This window comes from Dendrobium catenatum, unplaced genomic scaffold (assembly GCF_001605985.2).
Source record: "Dendrobium catenatum unplaced genomic scaffold, ASM160598v2 fragScaff_scaffold_315, whole genome shotgun sequence".
Taxonomy (NCBI): Eukaryota; Viridiplantae; Streptophyta; class Magnoliopsida; order Asparagales; family Orchidaceae; genus Dendrobium; species Dendrobium catenatum.
Window position 1 is genome coordinate 284,162 of NW_021318777.1, and position 26,835 is coordinate 310,996.

General features: G+C 35.5%; 1 protein-coding gene across 1 annotated transcript in view; it reads left to right on the plus strand.

The window, feature by feature from the left end:
• The window catches only part of LOC110095202 (phosphoinositide phosphatase SAC1), an 84,529-nt gene that overhangs the window by 31,224 nt on the left and 26,470 nt on the right, over positions 1-26,835 (plus strand). Inside the window, exons 5-7 of the mRNA XM_020820644.2 lie at positions 8,290-8,366; positions 16,151-16,338; positions 16,735-16,832. Coding sequence (XP_020676303.1) covers positions 8,290-8,366; positions 16,151-16,338; positions 16,735-16,832 — 363 coding nt within the window. The remainder of the gene's footprint in view (positions 1-8,289; positions 8,367-16,150; positions 16,339-16,734; positions 16,833-26,835) is intronic.

A 26,835-nucleotide genomic window follows, 5' to 3' on the forward strand; every position in this document is an offset into this window, starting at 1 on the left:
TTTCGTCTCTTAGAGGCGCACAAGGCACCGCCCAAAATGGGCCAATGCCGCTTCTCACGCGTGAAATGATGGATTTTAGGGCAGAATTCTACAAGAAATTTGAGCCCTCCATTTCAATTTCAGATTTAGGTATTTGATTTAGCCTAAATCAAACAATTGGGGTTGAGATTGAGTCTGAATTGGACTCGACCCAAACCGATTTGGGTCGGTTTGGGTCCGATCAAATTAATTTTGTGCAATTAAGCTTGAATCGGTGTCAAATTGCGTCGAATTGGGCTCGACGACACTCGACGGGGTTCGATTGGTTTTGATTTGATTTTAATTAAATTAAATTGAGTTTAATTTTATTAAATTGAGGCTTAATTCGGATTAATTTCACCTCGACGATGATCAATTGAGTTGATCGAGCGCAATCGAGCTTTGTCGGGTTCGATCGGGGTCGAGTCCATGCGAAAATATTCGTCAACAGTAAACCACGTGAACATTTGTATTTGAAAGTAAATAAAATAATACACTCTTATATGTCACGGGTTGTAGAATTCTTCATTAAAATACGCTTACATTCAAACACATTATACAAATGCATCAAGTGGTATATATGCATACCACCAATTATACGAGCACACTGAGTAACATGCACACATACCGTTGATCATGCAAGCCACTTGTTACATACACCAATGATCATGCCATCATGCAAGTGCATCAAGATTGCTGCGGGTGCGTCTCACAAACACAGTGTGTAAATTGTGCTAGTGCATTGCATGAGTATATTATACAAACATAAGTGTATTTTGCACACATGCTAAACAACATACAAATGCATATGCAAATACACAAGTACACATATAAATGTAAAAATGTATATGCAAGCATACAAATTTACAAATACACGTGCAAATGTGTATGTACACATGCATATACATCATACACACCCTTCGAGTCACATGCATACACATCATGCAATGTGCAAAGTGTATTATGCAATGCACCAACATATAAATGCTTTATATATCGTAGTGGAGCATTATGCCAATATACAAACATATTAAACGTTCCACAAATACATTAAGTCACCACGCAAACACATCATTCATCGTATTGTCCAACAATGCGACATGCATATACACTATATGATTTATGAATACATTATGCAAAATGCACTAAAAAGCTTGCATCTAGCATGAGCCTTGACGAGCGCGACACATACACGTGACGGCTGAGGATGCTGCATGGACTAAAGAAATAATGAATGAGTTTTCAAGCATGCGAACTGCGAAATACTTCGTATAAGTACACAAAATGGCATCGCTTTTGTTTATATGCTTTTCATAGCATGTTGAGAAAAAAGTACACAAAATGGTATGCACATTATTTAAAATGGAAGTTAAATGATCCGTATGTGCTCCAACAAGTGTGTTACGCTCCTAAACCCTTGCCCGACTATGCTGTGCGGGTCAAAAGTGAACTTAAGTTCAAGTCCGATCATTCTCTTTGAATAGACTGAAGTTGACAGGATTTGAACCAACGAATAAATAAATGGTCATAATGTCGACCAGAATATTTGATTTTATATGTTCATTTTAGACGATCAAGTTTTCTTATAAGAAAAATTCATCACCAAAATACCAACTCTCGGAACCAACGCTTGTTGAATTAATCAAAATGTTTAATTTTATACATTCATGTTAGACCTTTAATGTCTTTTACAAAGAAAATTCATATATTAAAATATATACTCTCAGTCCAATATTTCTATGGTAACTCTAGAAATTAGGAGCTAAATTCAATCCTTTATTGGCTAGGACATAGAGTTGACAAGGTTTGACTAATGAAATGATAATACCCATAAATACCCGATGATGATTGTGTTGAAAGCTTATCTCAATTAGAGGGGATCATGCTTTTTAAATACCTCCAAAACTCATAAAAATATAACCTTTTAAAGTGATTCCAAAATCACTTCGATGATAGCCTGTTAACAAAATATCAACTGGAAGGGTTTATATATGTTAAATGCCCCAAGTCTCAAAGTTAATCATAAAAGGGGCTTTGATTTTAATAAAAGTTTAAAACATAAAAAATCACTAAAATTAAGATATTCAAGATGAAATAAATCACTCAGGAAATTAAAGCAAAAATTCATTCATCCTCTGTAATAGTTTATCGAGGTGGATAATTTTGAAAATCACTTCAGATCATAAGGAGCGAATGTCAAGTCTAGAATATTATTAAGATTCATTCTCGAATAATCTTCTGACAGTAAAGACTTGCCATATGTTCTTTAATCGATAGTTTTGCGGCTATATGACACCACATGTAAACGGTTATGATCGGGCCCTCTGACTAGGTGGTTTTGTTACCAAATGGTATAACTAAATTATGGTCACGGCTAGAGCCTGTATGTTCTCTAATGACTTTAAATATTTGAATAATGAATCAATAGGATATAACTGATAGGGCACAAAGCCCTTTGTTAGCTATGATGGACTCAAATCTGTCGCCTTAGACAAACATTCATCTCAAATCTACAAGGTACCTTTGTATGAAGCAACCCATGACTGCCGATAAAAATCCTTCGATTAGGTTGGGTCGACTACCTCCTCTAAATAGATTAGGGACCATGATAGCTCGGGATAACGGAACCATGTGATCTTGATTGGGTTCATCGTCATTCTCCCACAATCTGCTTTAAGTGCATGGTGGTAAAATTTTCAATTTTCAATATCTAATTATGTTGTTAATATATGTTGGATACTATGTATTTGTTCAACGACTAGCTTTAATCAAAATTTCTTTCGTTATCTGGAGGGGTAATTAACTATAGGGGCTTGTGCCTATAGGAAACTAGAACTTAGATTATAAAGTTCTTGCAAAATGAGGGCGAAATATGTAGATAGTGTTTTATCTGAAAATCCAACATGCCTTCTGAAAATTTACCCCGGAACCTAAACTCATTAAAACTCTCTTCGCTGACAAATAAGGGGTTGTGATGAGGCCGGGCCGCGAATTTTTGGAGCCCACCGAAAGTTTTTATTGCTCTCATTAAAATTGTCTAACTTAAAATTTTGTGTATTTTGGAGACTGATCATATAGTTTCTTGGTATTTCTACCCCTACTAGCATGTAAAATTAAAAATTTTGTCCATAAGCTCCTCGTACTAAAAATGGCAACTTCAAATGCAGCCAAAAGACTGTGTTTATCATCCATACCCTTATGTAAAGATCATTGGGAGCAAAATCCCATGAAGGATTGATCAATTATCATGCAAGTAGACATAGGAATCGGGTTAGTAACCGTTGGATGGCATTGATTACAACACAAGATTCAAAGTTGATTTCGAGTTTTGAGTACAGTCCACATCAAAAATTGATGGAAAATTGCTATTAATATTTATTTTATGATTTAATCTAATGCAAGATCTCACTTGTATTAGTGCTTTATGTAACTTTAGGTGTGCCATAAAACATTCTGAGAAATTTTGACCAGCTATTTTACAGGAAGAGCAATATAGAGGAATATGCGAGTAGCAATTAGATGTGGAGCCAGTTTGAATTTATTTTTGTAGAAGGGAATAAACATCCAATTAGATTAGAACACTTGCCATTGATGGTTTGGATAGCCTGACAATGACAGCATCGACCTGAAGAAGTTTACCAAAAATTGAGGTAGGGAAGTACAAAATGGATTGGTTGAAATAGTAAATTCGTAAATTTATAAAAAAAAAAAAACACAAATTTGATTGACAGGAGGTTCCCAATCAAATTGAGGTTCACTCAAGAATTTACACTAGGATCCTATCTACATAACATGTTCTTTGAGAAAAGAGTTGATTAATCAGTTTCTTGCATTAACTTAATATTAACTTTATAGGCCTTAGTCAAAGTAGATAGATCATAAATCTGCAGATAATTTCTGCATTGGTATGAACCTAGGAAAATTTGTCAACAAGTTAGAGAGAAAAATGTGAAGCTTCCGAAAATTTCTCATCAAATAAAATAAAATTTGGTTTGTCTTGAGAGGAGGACAATAGCTTGGGATAAGGAGTTACTGGTCTTTGTTGAAGCAAGAGGAATCAAGGTTGGGATCATGACCCTTTCCCTCCTTAACCTTAATAAATGATCAAGGAGCACAAAGCAATGGAGATTATAGAGGAAGAAGCGTTAGGAATGATAACAACCATTAGAGAAGCATCATAATGAGGTCAAACCTACGAAGCTGTTGGCAAAGTTGATAAAATGGATGTTTTGGGAAGATCTGGAGTTAGAGGGAGTGAGTTAGGATGATATCGAACACGAGAAGTATACTAGAAATTGATCAGAGATAAGCTGAATTTAATAGTAAGCACGCCACCATAGGCATCAAGATTGGAGACTATATGCACTAATACTAAGGTGGCAATGCAATGCAGTGGTTGCAAGCATCAGGCTTAGTGATTAGGGGCACACGATGATCAAAATGGCATCCACTATCCAAAACAACAACAATTAGGAGTTACGTATAGAGACCAATGCATTCAAAAGTCACAACGAAAGCCCTATTGTGATAGCGAAAATCAATAAGCTTGTTAGTGAACCAAGGTGAACACACATGCGAGTGCAGTCAAGCGCAACTGAGGGTAGAGGGAGAAGTTGTAGAAGCCTTAGCTCCTCGAAGGAAGTGCAACCGATGTTGTTATGCAATGCCCTTCCTTTACTAATCTACAATTACTTGAAGAATGGAAGCTTGTCTTTCGACAAAACGAAGCCCAATTGGTGGAGAAGATGGCCTCAAGGTATTTTATTGTTGAAGAGTCCTTGTTCTTGAATTCCTTCTTGGGAGCAAGTCTGAAACCCTAAACAATATGAAGTTGTTAAATAATTTTATGAAAGAGAGTGTGGTAGCTACTTAACAAGAAATATCTTGACAGACAGAATTCTAAGGTAAAACTATTATTGGTTCTCAATGAAAAGAGATATAGATCGAGCCTTACACAACGAAATATGAGAATGCCCAAAGCCATAAACATATCTAGCACAAGTGCGTGATGCCCTACCCACCAAAAATTGCTCTAAGATCACTCGCCATCTCACTCATACTTGCATGACGCCCAAGTCGGTCCGTCCTCTTCGCATTTTTTTTGACTCCCACATCTTTGTGTTGCATGTCCTCTTCATATTTTTTTGACTACCACATCTTTGTGTTGCATGCCTTTGCTACATGCTCATGTGCTTGCATGCCTCTATGCTATCCTGCACTCATGTGCTTTTTGTCTTCATCTTGAGAGATTGCTTAGGCTATAGCTAGATGGCTTCTTGTAGGCCGCCTAGGGCTATTTCCCTTGTGCTTGTCCCTCACTGACGATTGCATTCTACTCAATGTAGCTTTCCATGATTGATGGGGACATCAGATCGTGGAAGGTTTATCAGAGACGTGGCCGCCGATCTACGACCATGATCGAGGCTTTTTATTTTTGAATCATTATGTTTTATGTCCCTGGACATTATTTCCTATTCTATTCCCAAAATCATACCACAGATTTAGGGAATAGAATTCCCTCAACCCTTCCTCTGATCCCGCCGCCCCTTCTCCTCTCTCTCTCCCAATTCTCCTCTCCACCTCCAATTCCCTATTGGGCTTGATTCCACAACTCTTCCTCCTTCAAGTTCTTCTCCTCTAAACTCCAAAATTGAAGTTCCTCCTAGATTTCTGAAAGAACCTGAACATTTTTCAGATTTATTTCATGTTTTCGGGAGGACACTTGGAGTTCGTTCTTACCACTACTCGGGAGTTTTGTCAAGTGCTAAGGAGATACTACTTTCAATCATCCATGAATGGCGGATCCGGAGACTGATTATGGCATAGCTTGGGATAAAGACGGCTTCGTAGACATCCTACAATCTACTTTCTTCGACGTGAATCCAGGAGTTGATCTCACCGTCGAGGATTACTTGGAGCGCACGTTGGTCTATTTGGTAGAGGCTATCGACGAACACTTCGAAGGCATCGAGTGGAGGATCTCCACCTCTCCCTAATGAAGGTTTCTCTTTTCCCTTGTATCTTATTCCTTTTAGTCTAAACTCTCATTGGTTTGATTGCAGTCACGACGGACTCTTCCGCATTGCTCTTTCTTAAGCTTAGTAATCGTAGGATTTGAGTGCACCTCGATGCATCCTAATTCTCATTGTTAGATTAGGGATTAATTTGAAAACTACTACTACTCATCGTGTTGTTTTCTATTTATTTTGGAAGCTTCAAAGTTCTTATCATGTGATTTTAAACCTAAGCGGATAACCACTAATTGTTTTATTTTGTTACTTGAATTTGCTAGTAGATTTGTTTTAGAATTATTCTGATCATAAGTTGTGCAAAATCTAAGTGAATTAAATATTGCATGCGTAGTCCTGCATCAATGATGCACTAACACTTCACCTCGAAGTGGTATCCAGTGTTTGGCACAAATATCTGACATGACACGCGTCTGACATGCCTCTAGCATGTCGTAGATTTGTCCAATTAAAAATATATTAAAAATAAATTAGATATGCTTGTCCAACACCCTTATCTTAAATAATTTATGAATTTTCAAAATATAATTCTTGTACTTCAAATTTTTATTTCCCTTCTTCAGCTTCAAATCAATCGCCTATACCCAATACCTTATTTCCTTAACTTTTGCATTTTCATTTCACCCTAGTGGGTTATGACTAAGGTTTCAAAAAAATGCACAATGCCATCTCTCGGACGTCATCACAACATCAATATTTTTAAACTATCTCAACATCGAAATCTGATGTTGCTTTACCATTGATGCTCAAAGTTAGCAATTTCTACACCCACAATCAAGCCATCACGTCATCTTGACATATCATCTTTGTTCAAATTCATCTCAACATTAATGATCGACGTCATCTTGACATCGAGGGCGTGTGTTGTCTCGACATTGATGCATGATGCCATTGCACATCTATGCTTGACTCTCATAAACATTAGCATCTCCCTTCTCGATGTTTGACACAACATTATTATTTCTCAATTATTTTTAATATTATGCTTATTTAATTTTTATACACTATTTTGAAGATATAAAAATTATAATATCGTGTACAACCCTTGATGTGTCCTATGTTTTCAATAATTGATGTATTACATGTTCGCGTTGTGTCGTGTTCGTGTTGCTGTGTCTGTGTCTGTGCATCATAAGTGGCTTTCTTCCCTTGCTTTAGACCATTGGTGTTTGTTTCTTCATCACTTTTGGGCTAAATTCATCAACTTTCCCTTTCTTGGTCTTAATTCTATTGCAGTCACCTCTCTTCCTATATGCTCCTAGGCTCACAATGGTTCTTCGAAGTCCCCACCATCGTCATCGCCTCTTGTGCCAATAACTCCTATCTCAGAGGCTCCCGTGACTACTCATATTTCCTTAAATATTGCGCCTCTTGTTGCTAGTAATTTTTGTTATTTACAAACCTTGTGTGTGGTTCATTGAACACGAGATTACATCTCTCTACTTTCGGTCAATTTCCTTTTCATTTTCACATAACTCTCTAGGGCATTGGATTTGATGCGAAGTGTTCTGATAAGTTCCTAGGAATTTCAAAAATGTCAGATTGCTTGGTTTAACAGATAAAATGGCTAGTCATAGATATAAGAAAATGCAAAAAATAAAGATGGCCTTGTGAAGTGATGAGTAGAGAGTGGCTAGTTTCTTGATTCAGAAGATTAATAAACCTCATCTTCTATCCTAGAAACATAGAATCACAATATTTAATCTCGTTAAAAAAGTGAATCGTCAATGCAATGGTATAACTATTATGGTGCTTTTGAAAATAGGTCATGCATTTGCTTAAATTTTTGAATTTAGATTTTTATGCTAAGAATTTGAAATATTTTAGGAACCTTCTTAAGGCATATCATATATATAATTGAGTAGTGTGACGCTTTGTGGAAGATGTGCATTGATTTCTTTCTTGCAACAATTTTTTTACTACACGACATTGTCAACATTGAGCTTTATCTTGTATTATTATCATTTGCTTAAATGATTGGTTGACCTAAGAAAAGCCAACTATATATTTTCATGTACTCTCTTTTGATGCTTGAAAAATGAATGTTTGCAACCACACAGGTAATCATGAATCCGTTGCTTTTATATATCATTATTATATAGCAGTTTTTTTATTTATTTTCAAAATCTCACATCATTTGTGGTGATAGTTGTTATGTCCCATTGCAAAATTTTCATTTGCAATCATTTTCAATGTAACATTGTTTAGGAATAATTTTATTTTGTGATGTATCTTTATACAGGTGAGATTATCAATTTTTTGGCGGGAATTCAATGTTGCTTTAATTTCTAGACGATCTCGTCATTTTGCAGGGACACGGTACTCTCCCATTTTGTTATGCTTATGATTGTTTAACTGTTGGCTATTGATCGTCTAACAATTTTGTACTTTAAGCACCTAAAAAAGATGTCTATTAACTACCCATAGACTTTTTTTGTGCATCCACTATGAATAGTGTTAAACTGCCTATAAATTGGTTTCTATTATTTGACTTATAACTTTTCATATATGGTTTTAGATTTGATTAGGCTTGTGGTATGAGTCTCTTACCTAGACAAAGTTATGTTATTTGGTGTTTATTTCATGAATTTCTAGAAGGCCTATGTTTTCCACTTTGCTTTTCAATGAAACAAATACTTGTTGATGTTTCTATTTAGATTCTTTAGGTTATTAGCTATCATACTATAATCATAATTAGACTTACCCTAACTTTTTGGATTTGGCTTTATCAATTCTCATTTTTCATTTATTCCCATCGAGTGATACTTGAGGTGTAAAACCTATTTTTTGCAAATTATTTTTAACAACTTTTATTTTTGCTACTGTATGACTAGTACTTAGTTCTCCAAAACTTATTTTATCTGCTTGAAGATAGACTTGCATGTTTTGAACATATAGAACAAATGTTAGAAGATGTGCACATTAGAAGACAACGACGACAACAACAACATCAAGCCTTTATCCCATTACGTGGGGTTGGCTACATAAATCTTTTTTCTCCATTGTGCATATTTGATTATTAATAGGATATAATGATGAAAAAAATATTCATATAGCCGACCCCAATAATGAAATAAAGGCTTGATGTTGTTGTCATCGTTGTCTAATATGTATATCTTCTACCCTTTGTTTTATATGTTCAAATCATGCAAGTCTATCTTCATTTTTTTTTTCAATAAATGTTTTTGAATCTGCCCCACCCCCAAACCATCACCCCAAACATGCGACTCCTTCCCCACGCATTCAAGCCGCCAGCCACCCCCCTTGCCCATTTCTAAAATAGATTAGTTTGATTTGAAAATTATTTGAATTCAAATTCAAGAGAATTTGAAAGTATAATATTTCCAAATTAAAGTGGTCTAAGTTTGGAAAGCCAATTAATTATTAATCAATCCCAAGTTTGAGATTGATTATTTAATTAATTCAATTCCCCACACTTCCCTAATTAAAGATGCCTAAGTTTGGAAAGCCCACTAATTAGTAATCAATCAAAATTTGAGATTGATTATTTAATTAGTTAATCTCCCCATACATTGCATCTAGACACCCCATCCTCCCCCTCTCTCTTAGCCGAACTTTCCAATCCCCACCCCAATATTTCTTTCCTAAAATCCAGCCCCCCACTTTGGAAATACTTCCAAACTCAACCCTAGCCTACCTGCCCCCTCCCTCATCCCAAAACCTAATTCACCCAAAACATGAACCCAATCTTCCCCAAGCCTTCCCCTTTGGCCGGCCACCTTCCCTTGCCTTCTCCCACTCGGATTCTTGGGAGAAAGCTGTCTCGATCTTCATGTGCTGTTGTTTACACATCTTTGCTTGCTGTCCAGAAATTTCTAAATGCTATTAGTGGCTCTCCACCCTTCCAAACCCAAGAGAGTTGCTGTCCAAGACCACCTATTTGTTGTTCAGAGACTCCAGCAGCAATTCACTGCTGTCCAACCCCTCTGGACGCGACCGGTGCTGCCCGGGACTGTCCGGAATCGCCATCCCAGGTTGGCTACTTGTTGTCCAGACTTTCCCAAGTGTCAAAGTTGCTGTCCAGCAATCGTCGATTGCTGTTTCGCTGGCTCTAAAGTTCAGATTGTTCTCCAACGACATCGAGAAGAATCGAGATTGTTTTCTACTTCCGCTCAAGCACATAGACACCACACCGGAGCTTTGTATGTCTTGATTATTTGGGTGATCTTTCCTCCTACTCTTTTATCTTTTAGTCGCTCTCAATTGTAGTTCTAATTGACTCATGAAAAGTTGTGTTAATTCTTCCCGCTAAAGCCTAGTATTTAGTAGGAGTTGTGTGGGAGATCTTTCATAGTACTACTCTTATTGTTAGATTAGGGATTTCTTGTTGAAACACATTTCGTTTGCAACGTCAAGAGTAATTGATTGTTATGTGGTTACTTCTCGCAAGTAACTTGACCTAAGCTTGTGTTTACCGCTCTTATGTTTTATTTCATTGTTTGAATCACCATAAAGATTTAATTAATTTGCTCTTACTCATTAAGTGTGCAAAATTCCTTATCTAAATCAAATTTTCATATATGTTCTGCATCAGTAGATGATCGTGATTCACTTAAAAAATGGGTACTTTATGATAGTAATCTCACACATTTCACAATGAAAATTTTCAATATCAACATTTTTGAATAATGAAGAAAACAAACATTTAAGAATTTTAAAAGATGGACAAAAATATGTTGATGATTCCAAACATTATTTTTTATTTGAAATAAATATAAAAGAGAAAGATGAATGATTGTTATGACTATTGTTGTATTTAAGTAGGTATAAACCATATATTTTCTAGCTTTTTCCCCCAGATGATGTAATTTATAATTAGTCCCCAAAAAATATTACATGATTAAATAGTCAAAAAAAAAATTGCTTACATGAAAAATAAATATAATACATTCAATCAGGATAACTTGAAAGCTAAGCTATTAATATCCATATATGAGGAGAGAAACAATCCCACATATAGGTACCAACAAATCCAAAAGGCCAAAGTCATCAGGGTATTTACTGTGTCTAGCTTGGAATCTAATATATCCATGAGATAGTGAAGATATTTTTTCTCTCGATTTGTGCCTCCACGAGAAAACACAACATGAAACATTTTATCCATGAACTTTGTTAAACTTTTGATTGAATTTTGAGATTGAAACGAACTAGAGTCATCAACTACCTCCACAAAAGAATATTCATAAGTAGCATTAGGGACAATGGTAACATTTGGAGGAGGAGAGAAAGTAGGGTTGATAACTAGATTCTTTATAGGTTGTCATATTGTTATCATAAGCATGGCTATTGAAGATTCGGGAAGCCCAAGCTAGATGCAACTTGAGATGCATGAATAAGGGGAAAAATGACAGCCAACAGACCTACAACAATAATGGAAGGCCCTGGCTCAAGAGAAGAAACTAACGAGAATCCAAAGCTTTAGAACCTACCATGGGGACCAAGGCAGAGGGAGCATCTCCCAGCAAATTAGAAGGCACCAATTGATTATGAGAATTAACCAAAAAAATATTGTGCCTAAATTATGATCAAGCAAGCAATTCCCAATAGTAGTGGCCCCTTAGAAGAAGATTTTCTAAATTTTGGGTTGTGCCTGATTGCAATCATTATAATTATGATCAAAGATTTGCATGACTGATAGTATTAAGTCAAACCCTCAAATTCTACTTTTTGCTAATAATCATAGGGAGAAATGCCAATCCATAACCCTAGCCAAAGAATCTAAAACTTCAATCTCAACAAGAACTCAAGCCACAAATGATTAGGAGAATCTTGCATTAGCAACATTCACTTGAATTAGTTTTCCAAAAATTGATCCCAAAATTGTATAGTGTAGATATAGTAGACACTAGTGCGAGGGAATAAAACCAAAATTGGGTTAATAGAAGGCTTCTTAGAAGTATCAAAATATAAAGATCACTTCAATATATGCATTAGTAAACCATTCTCAAGATAGGAACATCTAGATAAAATCCTTGAATAATTTGTTTCCAAGGACAGTTTGATATATGTGATAATGATAAAAAAGACCAACATGAAGGCATCATTCAAGGAAAGTTCATTTATAAAAGGAATGAATTATCTCCAAGCTCAAATGACCAAAGAGTAGGAAAATAGGCCACTTGATCAGATATTTTTGTCTTTGAAAAAATAAAAAATGGATTTACCCTGAACTGTATTGTGTGGCTTGCATCTTACTTAGTTCATGCCATGCTCAAAGAATAAAGGAAAACATGAAGCTAGATCCTCCAGCAAACCGTTCTCTCTAACAATATTAGTAAAAGAGAATAGAGGAGGAAACCTGGGGGGGGGCGGGCGGATTCAAAAACATTTGGGGAGAAAGAGTAGGTGGAACATTAAGAGACACATGGTGGAGATAATTCTGTAATGATGAAGCATGAGGCTGGTCCATGATGTCGGCATCAAAAATCATTGACGGGGAAGTGAAGTTGCCGTTTGAAGCGAGATAGAAGATTAGCTACACATTGTAACATGGAGGCGGGTTGCCATCCAGTCATCAACAACACATGAATGAGGAGTGAAAAACAAGGGCAGGTGCATGCACAAATGAAGCAACACTAAAGTGATCCAGCCTTCCACAAGCAATAGCACATGAGATTGACTAGGCCAGCGTGTACTGAAGGTGACATGACTTTAGTGAGAGGCAAACTAGCAGAACAAGACTGTAGGTAGTGGAAGTGAGCCACTTGAGTGAACAATCTATAATACCTTTTGAAAGATAACTTAGTTTATTTATTCCATGAGATTTTCTTCTTTTAACTCTTAGTCATCTGCAAGAGTGTCACATTATGTCTCCATTTTATTTGTGGTTGACAGCTTGGGGCATGAAGAAATTTATTGGTGAAAATTGACAGTGGAGGGACGTAGTGGCATGCTGACAAACCCTTATTCTAAGCTGCAATTGCTGGAAATGCAGATGGTTGAGGAAAACATAAATAGTGCTCAAGTTCACCTATTTATTATTGTTATTCTCACCAACTGCTGTAACATTTCAATTCAAACCATCTTTCTAAATATCGGTACACATTTGTTTTTTTTTTTGTTTGTTTGTTTTGGGTGAGGTATAGACTATGGATATAGTAAAACTCAGGTTGATTATTTTCTTGTAAGAAAAATATATCGTTTAAATTGCAGAGATTGTAAAGTTATTCTGAGTAAAAGTCTATGTAACCAACACTGCTTATTAGTTTTAGACTTGAAGATGAAGGGGCAAAGTATGAAAAATATAGTACATCGTTGTTTTTGGGTTAGATGGTGGCATTTACAGAACTCTAACAAAAATATATTTGAGAGTAAGATTCACGATCTTAAGATTTTTTTTGTTGCATGAGAAAGCTAATATTATGTGAGAAATATTAGTTTGTAATATTAAGAATGTTGCAGCGGATGTACTTGGAATATCAAAAGGAAAAATGTCTAATAGTAAAATTCGTTGATGGTGGAATTAAAATGTACAAGAAAAGATAAAAAATAAGATGCTCTGTTATAAAAATTAGTATATATGTAAAAATTTTGAAAATTAAGAAATATATAAAGTTTCCTGTAAGGAGTCTAAGAAAGCATTTTGCTATGTAAAGACTTTAGTTTTTAATGATTTATATAATAGATTAGATACTAAAGATGTTAAAAGATATATGTATAATCTAGCCAAACAAAGAGATTTTAGTGGTAAGGATTTAGTTCAAGTGAAGTGCGTTAAGGATGATGATCAAAAAATACTTTTTTAGAGGATATTTAACAAAGGTGGATGAGATATTTTGCTAAGCTGTTTAATGAAGATTGTGAAAATATGATTAACTTTAATGACCTTAACACTCCAAATGAAAATAGGGATTTTTATTTTTATTGGCGTATTATTAAAACTGGAGTTATAGAGGCTTTAAAGATAATGAAGTGTGTAAAAACTGTTGAACCTGATGATATTACAATAGAGATGTGGAAATGCCTAGGAGATGAAGGGATTTCTTGGCTTACTAAACTTTTTAATATTATTTTGAAGGCTAGAAAGATGTGAGATGTGTGGAGATTGAGTGTGTTTATACCTATCTTTAAGAATAAAGGTGATGTACAAGTTTGTGCAAATTATAGAGGAATTAAGTTGATGTGTCATTTTAAAACTATGGTAGAGAGTTATGGAGTATAGATTATGACATGATACTAATGTTTCTCAAAATCAATTTGAATTCATGTCGGGTAGGTCTACTATGGAAGCCATACATTTATTAAGAGGTTTGATGGATAAGTATAGAGAGAAAAAGGATGATATTCATATGATATTCATTGATTTAGAGAAAGCGTATAATAAAGTTCCAAGAGAAGTGCTATGAAGAGTTCTAAAAAATAAAAAGATTAATAATGCTTATATTCAAGTCATTAGGGATATGTATGCTGGAGTTATTACTTCTGTTCAAACACAAGGTGGTTTGACCAAGTATTTTCCAATTTCAGTTGGATTATATCAAGGATCATCCTTAAGCCCATATATTTTTGCTTTAGCCATGGATCTTCTTACTAGAGATTTGCATGAGGATGTTCCATGGTGTATGCTTTTTGCTGACGATATTCTTCTTGTTGATAAGACTAAAGAGGGAGTTGAAGGTAAAGTTGAATTATGAAGGTCAATCTTAGTTTCTAAAGATTTTTGTTTGAGTAGATCTAAACCCAAATACATTTTTAGTAGTATAGATCTAGTGGGGGTTTGTGACTTTGAGCGATCAAGTCATTAATAAGAGTACACATTTTAGATATATTGGGTCTATTGTTCAGAGTGATGGCGAAATAGATGGGGATATTATTAGTAGAATTCAAGTTGGACGGATGAAGCGGAGGAATGCATTGGGCTTGTTGTGTGATGGAAAAGTACCACTCAAACTTAAAGGAAAAATTCAATAAAATGGTGGTTAGACCTGCAATGTTTATGGCGCTGAATGTTGGCCATTAAAGGAGAAGCATAATATTAAGTTAAGTGTTGCAGAGATGAGGTTGCTTAGGTGGACGAGTGGCTTTACTCTTAGAGACAGGAAACAAAATGAGCATGCACGTGAAAAGGTTGGAGTAGTTCCAGTGGCAGATAAGATTAGAGAGAGTCGCCTTAGATGGGTTGGCCATATAAAACGGTAGCATTCTGATGACCCGGTTAGGAGAGTAGATGTATTAGATTTAACCTATGTTAAGAAAGGTAGTGGTAGACCTAAAAAGACTTGGTTAGAAAATATTGGAAATGACCTTTCTTTACTAGATCTAAATGAGAATGACTCTTAACCAGACATAATTGAGAAAAAGGATTCATGTAGTCGACCCCACGTAGTGAGATAAAGTCTTGTTGTTGTTGTTGTTAGTGAGGTATAGGCTGGTAGTAGAAAAAATGGTTAGGTTGTTGCCTTGTAACTTGAATGCCATCAGTTAAAATCATGCAAATAATCAATTTGCAATGCAGTGGTAATATTGCATGAACCCCTACACAAAACTCACAATGACCAGAGCTGCTTTCTGGTATAGCCTTATATGCGAGAGGACCATTGATTGTTTTTGGTAGGGTGGGTTAGGGCGGGGTGGGAGATGAGGTGCTTTGCTCTTTCATATCAGTTTGGTACTGGAAAACAATAGGAAAACTATTATAAAAAAGCGATGAAATACTATGAACAGTTACTTGTTGGTTATCTACAATTGTATTGTGCCTTGACACTTTACTGGACAACTTGAACTAGCTATGTAAATTCTTTTATCTGTTGATGACGGCTGCTTTCATCTGGCATCAAATGCAGATCTCAATCTGCATCGCTACTCCTTACCAACTTAAGACTAGCTTTTTATGTGCATTTTTCTTATTTGTCTCTCTTTGGGTGCATTGTGCTTTGCCGGTTGGGTTTGGATAGGATTTGGGAAGATGGGCTGATTTAGGATTGATGGAGCTACCATATATTGTCTCAAGTTATATTGATTTATAGAATTTGGGATGCTACAAGTTATATTGATTTAACAAGCCCTTAGCGATATATATATATATATATTTCCCCTGAAGTTTTTTTTTGTTTATCCGTCTCCTTTGATTTCTTATAATGCAGTTATTTGAAAAGAGGAGTAAACGATAAAGGTAGAGTTGCAAATGATGTTGAAACTGAGCAAATTGTCCTTGACGAGGAAGCTGGTTGTTGTAAGGGAAAAATGAGTTCAGTTGTACAGATGAGAGGTTCAATTCCTCTTTTCTGGTCACAAGAAGCTTCAAGATTTAGTCCTAAACCAGATATTATTTGTAAGTTCAAACCACTATGTTAACGCCATTCTGTTTTTCTTCTTTTCCCTACAGGTTAAATTCTGCATACTGCTTTTTTTGTTCAGTTTAACAAATCTTTTCTTGCCTATAAACTATGTATAGCGTGTTGTGTGTGCATACATTATGGGATGAAATATATTATAATTGCTGTTGTATTTATGTGCGCCATTTTATGGAGTAGTTGGTTTACAAAATAAGAAGGCAATTTTAGAATACAAAATATAACTGCTGTTTTTTAAGCTAATGTTACATTGACTAATACCCTTTATTGTTTTGTTGATTGTCATTACTTTTCATCATTGCCTTTGTTTTGTACTCATAGTGGGATTTGGAAGCCAAAATGTTTGACGTTGTTTCAATTTTATCTTTATTAAGTACAGAGATACGATCCAACATATCAGGCAACAAAGCTTCATTTTGAAGACTTGGCTAGAAGATATGGAAATCCTATTATCGTGCTTAATCTAATCAAGGTGAGTTCTAAATGTTTTGTATCGCCTTTGTTTCGAATAGCTTCGATTACCTGCTAAGAATTCATTTTTCATTCATTGGTAAACTGAGGTGGTATGTTTATCTATTCTGTCTAGTGTGACTTGTTCGTTTTTCATTTTCATTCATTGATAATAAACTCAGACTTAAGGGAAAATTCTATAAGATGGTAGTGAGGCTTGCATGACTTGTTCGTTTTTCATTTTCATTCATTGATAAACTCAGACGTTATTGTTCATCTATTCCATCTATTATGACTTATCAATTGATGAAGGAAGTGATATCCAGAGCTTTTTCATCAATGCAACTCTATTTGGACTTTTGTAGCTTCATTGATTCTTTGTTGATGTTAAATATTCTTAAAATCTTACGCTCATCATTGCTAATTTTGTCTTTACTTCATTATGCTAGATTAATTCTGCTGTCATTATTAAGTTGAAACTTTTATGTGGGGTTCTAAGTCCCAGATTTTTTTTTTTGGTGAAGTTGCTAATGGATGACTTTAGAACAGAAAAAATCACTGTGACTTTAATAGACAGGAACCAAATTCTTCTTTATGATGCTTTCTGTTGCTGTGAAAAGTTTAAACAACTGATAGACAGATTTAACCCTTCAACTACATAGCCTGTTCTAAAATAAAGTGAAAACCCCTCTTTGGCTTCTTAAACTTGCTTAAAAGCATTTCATATATCCGAACTTATACTATTTTGCGAAGCTTAAAATAATGTATATCCATAATATATTATCTAAACTTTGTGATTCTAACTTTCAAATTATGTTGTTCAATTTGGTGCTTTTGGAAAATTGAAGATGTGTCAGACGTTTGGTTTTATTTAATCAGGATATGAGGAAGCTTGAAGCCTGAAAGTTTTAGTTGTTCCAGAAAGTGGAAAATTTTTTAAAGTTATTTTATATAAGAGTGTCGAGCGTATAGAGCTCCTGTTAATACAGGGTCTAAAGAAAGATTGATGTATGTATTCTAATTCAGGCCTTTATAAAGAGGTTGTTTATTTAAGGTAGAAGGTGGTTATTATTTTTGTTATTGTTAAGCTTGTCTTGCATACTTCATGTTGACCTCTGTATTTCTTTATCGATCAATTTGAGCAAACGCTATGAGAATGACGACCAAGTGAGGCGAGGTCACCCAAAATAAGTTCAAAATGCCTCAACTGTAATTGAAACAACTTGAACATCATCCGCACGTGAAATGGATTGCGCCAACTCGTTCGAAATTTCAAAATCATCAAAGAAGGATTCCCATAATTGATTCGAATAAATGCGGCAAAAACGAAGGACTACATGCACAATGTCACTCAAAATCACCCATGCATTGCTCATTCGCAAAACTGATGGGATCAAAAGAGACTTGAAACCAAAATAGAACACTTAAAAGAAACGGACACGACTCAATCCAAAAATAAGTGAACAACCACCGATAAAACAAACTAGATGCAAGAAACTAAAGCTGTAAGAAAAAGGAAGAAAAAAGAACTAAAGAAAACAAAATTTAAAAACAAAACAATCCCTCAGAACAACCAATTAGTAGTCACCTCACATGTAACGATAAAATAGGAAATTAGAGTGCTCTTATGAACATGCAAACTGGTGGTCCACCACAGCAATCCCGATCTAACACCCGTTTTAACTCCTCTAGCAAATACCAACAAACCAGCCAACAACAACATCTCTTACACCTTTTGTAGAGAATAAAGATACAATGTGGTGGAAACTTGTGGAGAAGAAATAGATAGAAGTCTTAGAGGAAGAAATAGGAAGAAGAAGAAGCTCTCAAAATTAGGAAGAAACACTCAGGTTTTTAGACATAAAGATCGAACTTCAACAATCTCCCAACAACAGTCAACATCACATTTAAATAGGGGAAAAAAGCTCAAAAGACACCCAAAGCAACTGCCCCATCAGCCAACTAGAACAGAGAAAAAACCCAAGAGAAAAGGCATGACAGAACCTCAAACCGAGCAGCCAGGCTCCCTCAAAAATCTAGCTAGAAATGGAATAGCCAGGAGATGAATAGACGCCAAGAAAGGAGCACGATAACTCAAGAACCAAGCAGCCAAATGCTTAAAAAATAGCTCATAATCAGCCATAACACTCCAAACAACAAACAACCAAAGAAACATGGGCCAAGCCCATTTAGATAAATTTCAGCCCAACAATAAATACCCATGGAACCAAGAAAGCTAACAAACCAAAGGTGGACATGACCCAAGAGCACTCTACCTACACATGATCATTGATTGCCTTCCATCATTGGGGGAAAAAATAAAACATAAAATCCACATTACAATAGAGTTGAAAATAAAAATAAAATGAAATTGAAATGAAGTCTATTGCATGCATCAGTTCCCCCCTGGCGAAAGAATCTCATCTCATGATGAGAATGCTTCATTAATTTGTTGATAGATATCGGATTGACGAGTCAATAATTCTTCTGCTTCAATCCAAGTGCAATCAGTCAAAGGATGCCCACATCTTTTTATCAGGAATTGCCTGTGCACTCCTTGTCTTGTCTTGATAGTTCTGATGTCTAAAACATCTTCAATACGATCATCTTTGGTCTGAACCAAACTGATAATAGGTAAGGTCTCTAGATCCACAGAATCAGCTGGATTTCCTTCATATAAAGTAAGGTCAACAACATTAAACAAAGGAGAAGTTCCAACATAAAGTGAAAGATCCTGAAGGTAAGCATTTATTTCCAATTTTCAAAGTATTCGGAAAGGCCCAAATTTTTTTAGGCTTAATTTGCCAAAAGTCCCAATGGGAAAGTGTTGTCGTCGAAAATATGCCATAACTAAATCTCGCTCTTAAAAATGACACTCCCTTCGGTGTTTGTCAGCAGTAGTTTTGTATTTAGCATTTTTCATACAGAGTTTTTCTAGAACCTGATATTGGATTGATTAAATATGGTCAACAATTTCTGTAGCCTCAACATTGATTTTACTAGGCATGGGTAAATAAGTTCGATCTAAAATGTGGGGAATAGGTTGGCCATAAATGCTTTCAAAAGGAGTTTTTCCATTAGATTGGTTAATGGAATTGTTGTAAGCAAATTTGGCTTGGGGTAAAATCAAATCCCATCAATAAGGTTTCTCACCAGCAAGGCATCTAAGTAGGTTTCCTAAACTTTTGTTTACAACTTCAGTTTACCCATCTGTTTTTGGGTGGTATGCACTACTGAATTGGAGCGTAATCCCTATTTTTGACCAAAGCATTCTAAAAAAATGGCTTAAGAATCTAGTATCCCTATCAGTGGTAAAAGTTTTGTGTACACCATGTAGTCTCACAACTGATGCATGCAATAAACTTCATTTCAAGTTCATTTTATTTTTATTTTGGACTATATTGTACTGTGGATTTTATGTTTTATTTTTTTTCCCCAATGATGGAAGGCAATTAATGATCATGTGTAGGCAGAGTGCTCTTGGGTCATGTCCACCTTTGATTTGCTAGCTTTCTTGGTTCCTTGGGTATTTATTGTTGGGCTGAAATTCATCTAAATGAGCTTGACCCATGTTTCTTTGGTTGTTTGATGTTTGGAGTGTTGTGGCTGATTGTGAGCTATTTTTTGAGCATTTGGCTGCTTGGTTCCTGAGCTGCCGTGCTCCTTTCTTGGTGTTTGTTTGGCTCCTGGCTATTCCGTTTATGGCTGGATTTTTGAGGGGGCCTGGTTGCTCGGTTTGAGGTTCTGCCGTGCCTTTTCTCTTGGGTTTTTCCTATGTTCTGGTTGGCTAAATGGGGTGGCTGCATTGGGTGTCTTTTGGGTGTCTGTTGGGAGGTTGTTGAAGTTTAATATTTGTTTCTAAAAACCTTAGGGTTTCTAACCTTGAGAGCTTCTTCTTCTACCTATTTCTTCCTCTAAGACTTCTATCTATTTCTTCTCTCCAAAAGTTTCCGCCACATTGTCTACAAAAGGTGTAAGAGGTGTTGTTGTTGGCTGGTTTGTTAGTATTTGCTAGAGGATTTACAACGGGTGTTGGATCGGGATTGTTGTTGTGGACCACTGGTTTGCATGTTCATAAGAGCACTCTAATTTACTAATTTATCGTTACATGTGAGGTGACTACTAGGTTATTCTGAGGGGATTGTTTTTAGTTTTTAAATTTTGTTTTCTTTAGTTCTTCTTTTTTCTTCCTTTTCTTTTAATACATCTTTAGTTTCTTGCATCGAGTTTGTTTTATCAGTGGTTGTTCACTTGTTTCTGGATTGAGTCGTGTCCTGTTTCTCCTAAGTGTTCTCCTTTAATTTTAAGTCTCTTTTGATCCTATCAAAAACAGACCATGCCAATGCATTTGAAATGTAGAATTTACCCAAAAAAGGACTTTTCGTGCCAACTTCGATCAAACATGATGAAAAAGATGAACTACGGGTGTGACGTTTCCTTAAACTCACTCGAATGTCACCCATTGTGAAGCGGACTACGTTGATGCATCTGGAATGTCACAATTGCCCGAAAAGGATACTAGTAATGCCCGAGTTGCTGCACGAAAGAGAAATGCGAAATTTGCAAATTGAGATGCACGATCGACGAGAAATTGTCCCTTCTCGCAAATTTTGATCTTATACCCACCAAAATTATAGGTGTCTTATAGTCCCTCATGCATAAAAACAAAATAAATCTACCTAAATTTTGATTCGTTGACACCTCACAAATTCTTCTCCTCTTCTCCCAACACATGACTCACTCTATCCCTTTTGATTCCAACAGCCACAGTTCTCTCGAGCTCCTCTTCCAAGGTTGGAATCCATATGACCTCCTCCTACGCCTCTCCCTCACTCCTCGATGCCCCATCCCAGTTTGCAATACCCATACCCAAAAGCCTCATTCTTTTGTAATCGTCACAACACTCCTCTTCATCACGCCCAGTTTCAAACCCAGCCTCATCCCACACCTCTCAACACATCACCCATCCCTTCTCAAACTACCTACACACCCTTCTATTGCAATGAACTTCTCTCTCTCTAAATCACGTATCGACACTAGGTCAAGTTTCCGCAACTCAAACCCAACTCTTTCTCTCTCTTTTTCTCCTTGCTCCCTATCTCTCTCTAGCTCTCCTCTCTTTCATCATCACATCATGGTCATCTGCCTAGTTCGTGAGGTATAGTGTGAAACTTCAAAAATAAGTATGCATTGTTACATCGCAGTGGAAAAAACTTGCCAAATGAGTACGCATGCGTGTTGTTCCAATGTAGCAGGAAAATTATGTATTTTCACTTATGCAGGCAATGAAGGCATATATTTGATTTTTAAAGGTAGTGGGATAGAAGACCCTCTAGCTGTAGTGGTTCCCAGCATTGACCAATCATTCTTTTGTTAGCATTATTAGAAGGTTTAGCACCCCCTGAGAGGGTATTGAAATTCAAAATAAATAGCCTAATAGGAAATAGTACACGAACTAACTCTTTGAATACATTATAACCAAATAAAAGAATAAAAATCACAAAATGAGAATGAACAATGAATTGAACTAGGATATAGGGGACTTATATTGAACACATTAACTCGCCTACTAGCTAAAACATAACCTCCTTTTCACACTAAAACCCTCATAATCATGGACTTGAGTTCAATGATTTGAATAATAATGCATTAGGGGGCTTCTTTTTTTTTTTTAAGAAATGCAAAAAAATTGCCTTAAAATTAAAGAAATAACAACCTAATACAAGCTAGAAAGAAGAAACTAATGATTCCTTGATCCAGAAGAAAAATGAACCTTATTGAAAGCATATTTGTTTAAAATAAACTTATTATCTTTGAAATGAAACCCACTGTTTCCCATTTTAAAACCGTTGAGATGTAGGGGATACCAAAATATTAAACAACCCGAGGGTTGGTTAGTATCCCAGAGTTCCCATCCGGTTAAAAAATAGGATCTAGTATCGATCCCATAAGCAATTATAATAAGTTTAAAAAACAAATAAAACTAAAAGAAAAAAGAAGCTACAAAAGATAAATAAAAAGAAATTACAAAATATCAAGGACATTCGCAAAACACCTAAGAATAATATCAATAGATATTTCAGATGCCTTTTCCAACTTCCAATGTTGTAATCCAAAGCAAGTAATATGACAAATTCTTTGAACAATTGCTCCATCCTCAAGTATCTTTCCACTTTGAAGATTGCAAAGAGAAATCGGCATGCATATTATTGAGATGAATGAGAAGAACCTCTCATAATGTTCTTCATTTTGATATCAGCCATCATTCTTCTAGGTAGAACTTTCACCGGTCCTAGGCTTGAATTTCTTTGAACAATTTATGCTTAGAACCGGAAGAATCAATTTCCTTAGTAAAATCAGTTTTATCCTTCTTTAAAACAGTTTTTTTTTAAATTTAAACTGATCGCAGAAGGAGGAGAAACTATTTCTTCAGAAACACCTCTTAATTCATCAATAAAACCTTTCCTCAATGCATTATTTGAAGGAGAAGCCGAATTCTGTTCATCAACAACCTTTGACATAGTCTCTGTTGAAGGCTGTTCGGCAACTAATTCAGTTTCAGGATTAATAGCCTCCTCCAGCAAATGAGAGAATTCAAAATGATAGTTATCACATGAATCCTGTTGAATAGGTCCAGCAATATCTACTTCATTTTCTACCTCCTGAAAATTCAAATTTTTGAATTCAAGATCTGATTTAAGAGCTCCCAACGGATCAGCATCCATAAAAGGTTCAGAAGAAACAGCTTTCAACGGATCAGCTACATTAAAAATGGAATCCTTAATTACATCCACATTTTTAGTAGTTTTGAATTCAAAACTTTGAACTTGTAGTTCAGAATTTAAGTTTGCTGAATCTTCTCCCAATGGATCAGCAACTGAAATTGTTTCCGTAAAAGCAGCTCCCAATGAATCAGCAATGGGTGATTTGGAATTTGAATTCTGAACGAGCTGATCTGTATTTGATCTAACTGAATCAATTAGGCAATCTGGATCAAAAATCTGAACAGCAAGACAATCAGCATCCTTGATTACTTCAGCTTCCATATGATCACATTTACTATGATTTATGGAAACACCAAGATGATCAACCACATGATTAATACCCGAAATATTTTTGACTGGATAATCTTTGGAAACAGAATTATTGGAATAGATCTGTTGACTTTTTTTGTTCTTGAATTTCACATGCATCCAAGGCCCATAGGATTTCTCATCTTTATGAGAAGAACTTTTAGGAGCTTCTTTGTCAACCACAATTGGATTATAAGTATTTGGACAAACAAAGTCTTTATGTCCAATTATTCCACATTTGAAACATATAGATGATAGATTTTCATATTCAAATTTTTGATAAAATCTACCATTGATACCTTCAATCCAAATACCACAAGGAAGTTCAGAATTCAACTTAATTTGAATGCAAGCTCTTGCAAATTCCCTCCTTCCCCATCTAAACATATTGCCATCCAATAATAAAGGGGTTCCGATTCTAGAAACAATTCTAGAAATATTGGTTTCATCCCAGCAATGAAGAGGTAAATGGGGTAAACGAACCCAAATGGGAGAAGAAATTCCATCCATGGAAATAGGATTGAAGCTAGGTGACCATCTATCAACACCAATGAAAAAACCACCAAAAAACCAAGTACCTCCATTAAGAACTTCCTCCAATGCTTCATGCGACTGAAAAGAACACATAAGCCAATCTAATCCTAGTGAGGTTATATGAAATCCTCCAAATTTACTCCATTACTTCCTTAATTCAATTGAACAATTTGAAAAAGGCAAGTTCTTACATAATATTTTCACCACTAATGAGTTCTTCAAAACTTGAATATTTGCTTTTTCTTTTTCCAAATCAAGCTTTACAACATTTGCATCTTCATTATCATCATGAACTTCATTCAAATTAATTTTAATATGTGGTTTTCTAATCCACTCATTAGCATTAATCAATTCAGAAGTAGGTTTAGAAGAAGAAGCCTCCAAATCATTGGCTAGAGGAATAAACACCGATTTAGAAAAAATTGACTTACTTTTCAAATCAGGAATAACTCCTTTTCCTTTGCCTGAATCCGACAAAATCAATTTCTTAGAAGCCAAACCTCCCTCTCTGATCATCAGAGGAGAGTTCAAAAAATGCGAATTGCAGGAGATGCTGCGATTGAACGAAAATCTACCTTTTGAATCCAAAGAAATTGGACGCACGGTAGATACAAAGGAGAAGGTGTTCCGGTCTTCCAAGGATGATCGGCCACCCTCTACCATTTTAAACAAAAACAGTCAAAATCCTCCAAAATCCTTCCTACTTTCTTGGACGTTCTCTCTCTTCTCTTGGACGTTCTCTCTTGGTTGCTGCTTCAGCTGGGGGCTTCTTTATTTACACATGAGAGATTGATTACTTGTGGGACCCACAACTAGGGGTATCAATATTTGACACGATCTGAAAATTTTGGGTTCAGTTAAACTCATTTGAAAAATGGATTGGGTTCGGGTTCATATTATGACTTGATTGCAATTTTGGGTCAGGTTCGGGTCCAAAAACTCAAAACAACTTGAAAATTGTTTGTTGCGCACACCCGCTTTTTTTGTCGCGCTCGCCACCTCGCCTGATCACTCCCACTCGATTGCCCACACTCACTCGCCTATTTTATCACTCATGCTCACTCACTTCAGGCTTATGAACTATTTACTTAATCGGGTCGAGTTGGGGTATGATGAGTTGAAATCATGTCAATTTCGAGTAGGACCCAAGCCCCGATTTGGAAACCCTACCAACAATGCTAACATTTAAACATAGAAATAAAAATGTCATTTCTTGACATAACTAAAAGATTTTAACTCGCCTTTAACGCTAGTAGACTCTCAACACATGCACATTAGTAGACAAAATAGAAGGCCACTTCAAAAACTTCAAAATGAAATTATGCTTGTATTTCAACAGTAGAAGACCACGCAAGCAACCAAAATTTTGGATCACATATTGAAATTTAAGTACCAAATTTATGCACAATGCTATTGCGAATTGTGTTGCAGTCTCAAGGAGCATGCAACCATCCAGATGCCTCGAGAATCATTTCACTACTTTGATAAGCTTACATTAACTTCAAAAAATGTGCAACTACTTCAAGAAGTGTGTAATTGTCTTGAGAAGCATTTCATCTTTCTAAAGCATGCAAACACATCATACAATGATATTGATAAGTGTGTAAGTACACTATTCAAATATACCGAAAAATGTTTAAGTGTATTGTGCAAGCACATTAAAAATCACGCCAATACAATGAAGAGCGCACAAGCACACTAAACAAATACACAATAAAACATGAAAATGGATTGTGTAGGCAGATCAGAAAGCTTGAAGTATTATGAAAAGCATGTAGCACACCATGTAAATTAATCAAAAGCATCTAAGCACATTGTGTATGTGCATTAAAAATGGTCTACATCACTCCAAGTCATAGAAATCAATTTTTATTTGTATGTGCTCTTAAGAACATGCTAAATGTTTAAGCATGAGGCCTAAGAATGTTGCATAGACTAATTTCAAATTGAACTAAAATTTTTCTCATTTTGAAAAATGTTCTATTGCTCTACAAAGTTTGGTAGTCATAAATTTGTAAACTCCTTTTGAAAAATCAAATTATCGACACGCATCCCGACCAAATACATTAATGTTCTAAATTTGAGATACAAGAATATTGCGTGAGTTAAAATTGAGATGAATTCAAATTGTACTCTTCTAAAAAACTTACATGCCATATGTCTTTGTAAAAAAATGCTAGTGTACTATATAAATGCATTAAAAAACATACAAATACACTATATAAATACACAAAAAAAAATATATTTACATTCTATAAATTATGTTCAAGTCCTAAAAAATCAAGTTTGTCCGCATGCGTTCTCATTAGTACATAGATTAGATTCAATCCTCTACAAGCAAGTTGACAAAGTGAAATGAACATAGATTAAATTCAATCCTCTACAAGCAAGTTGACAACAACAACAACAACATCAAGC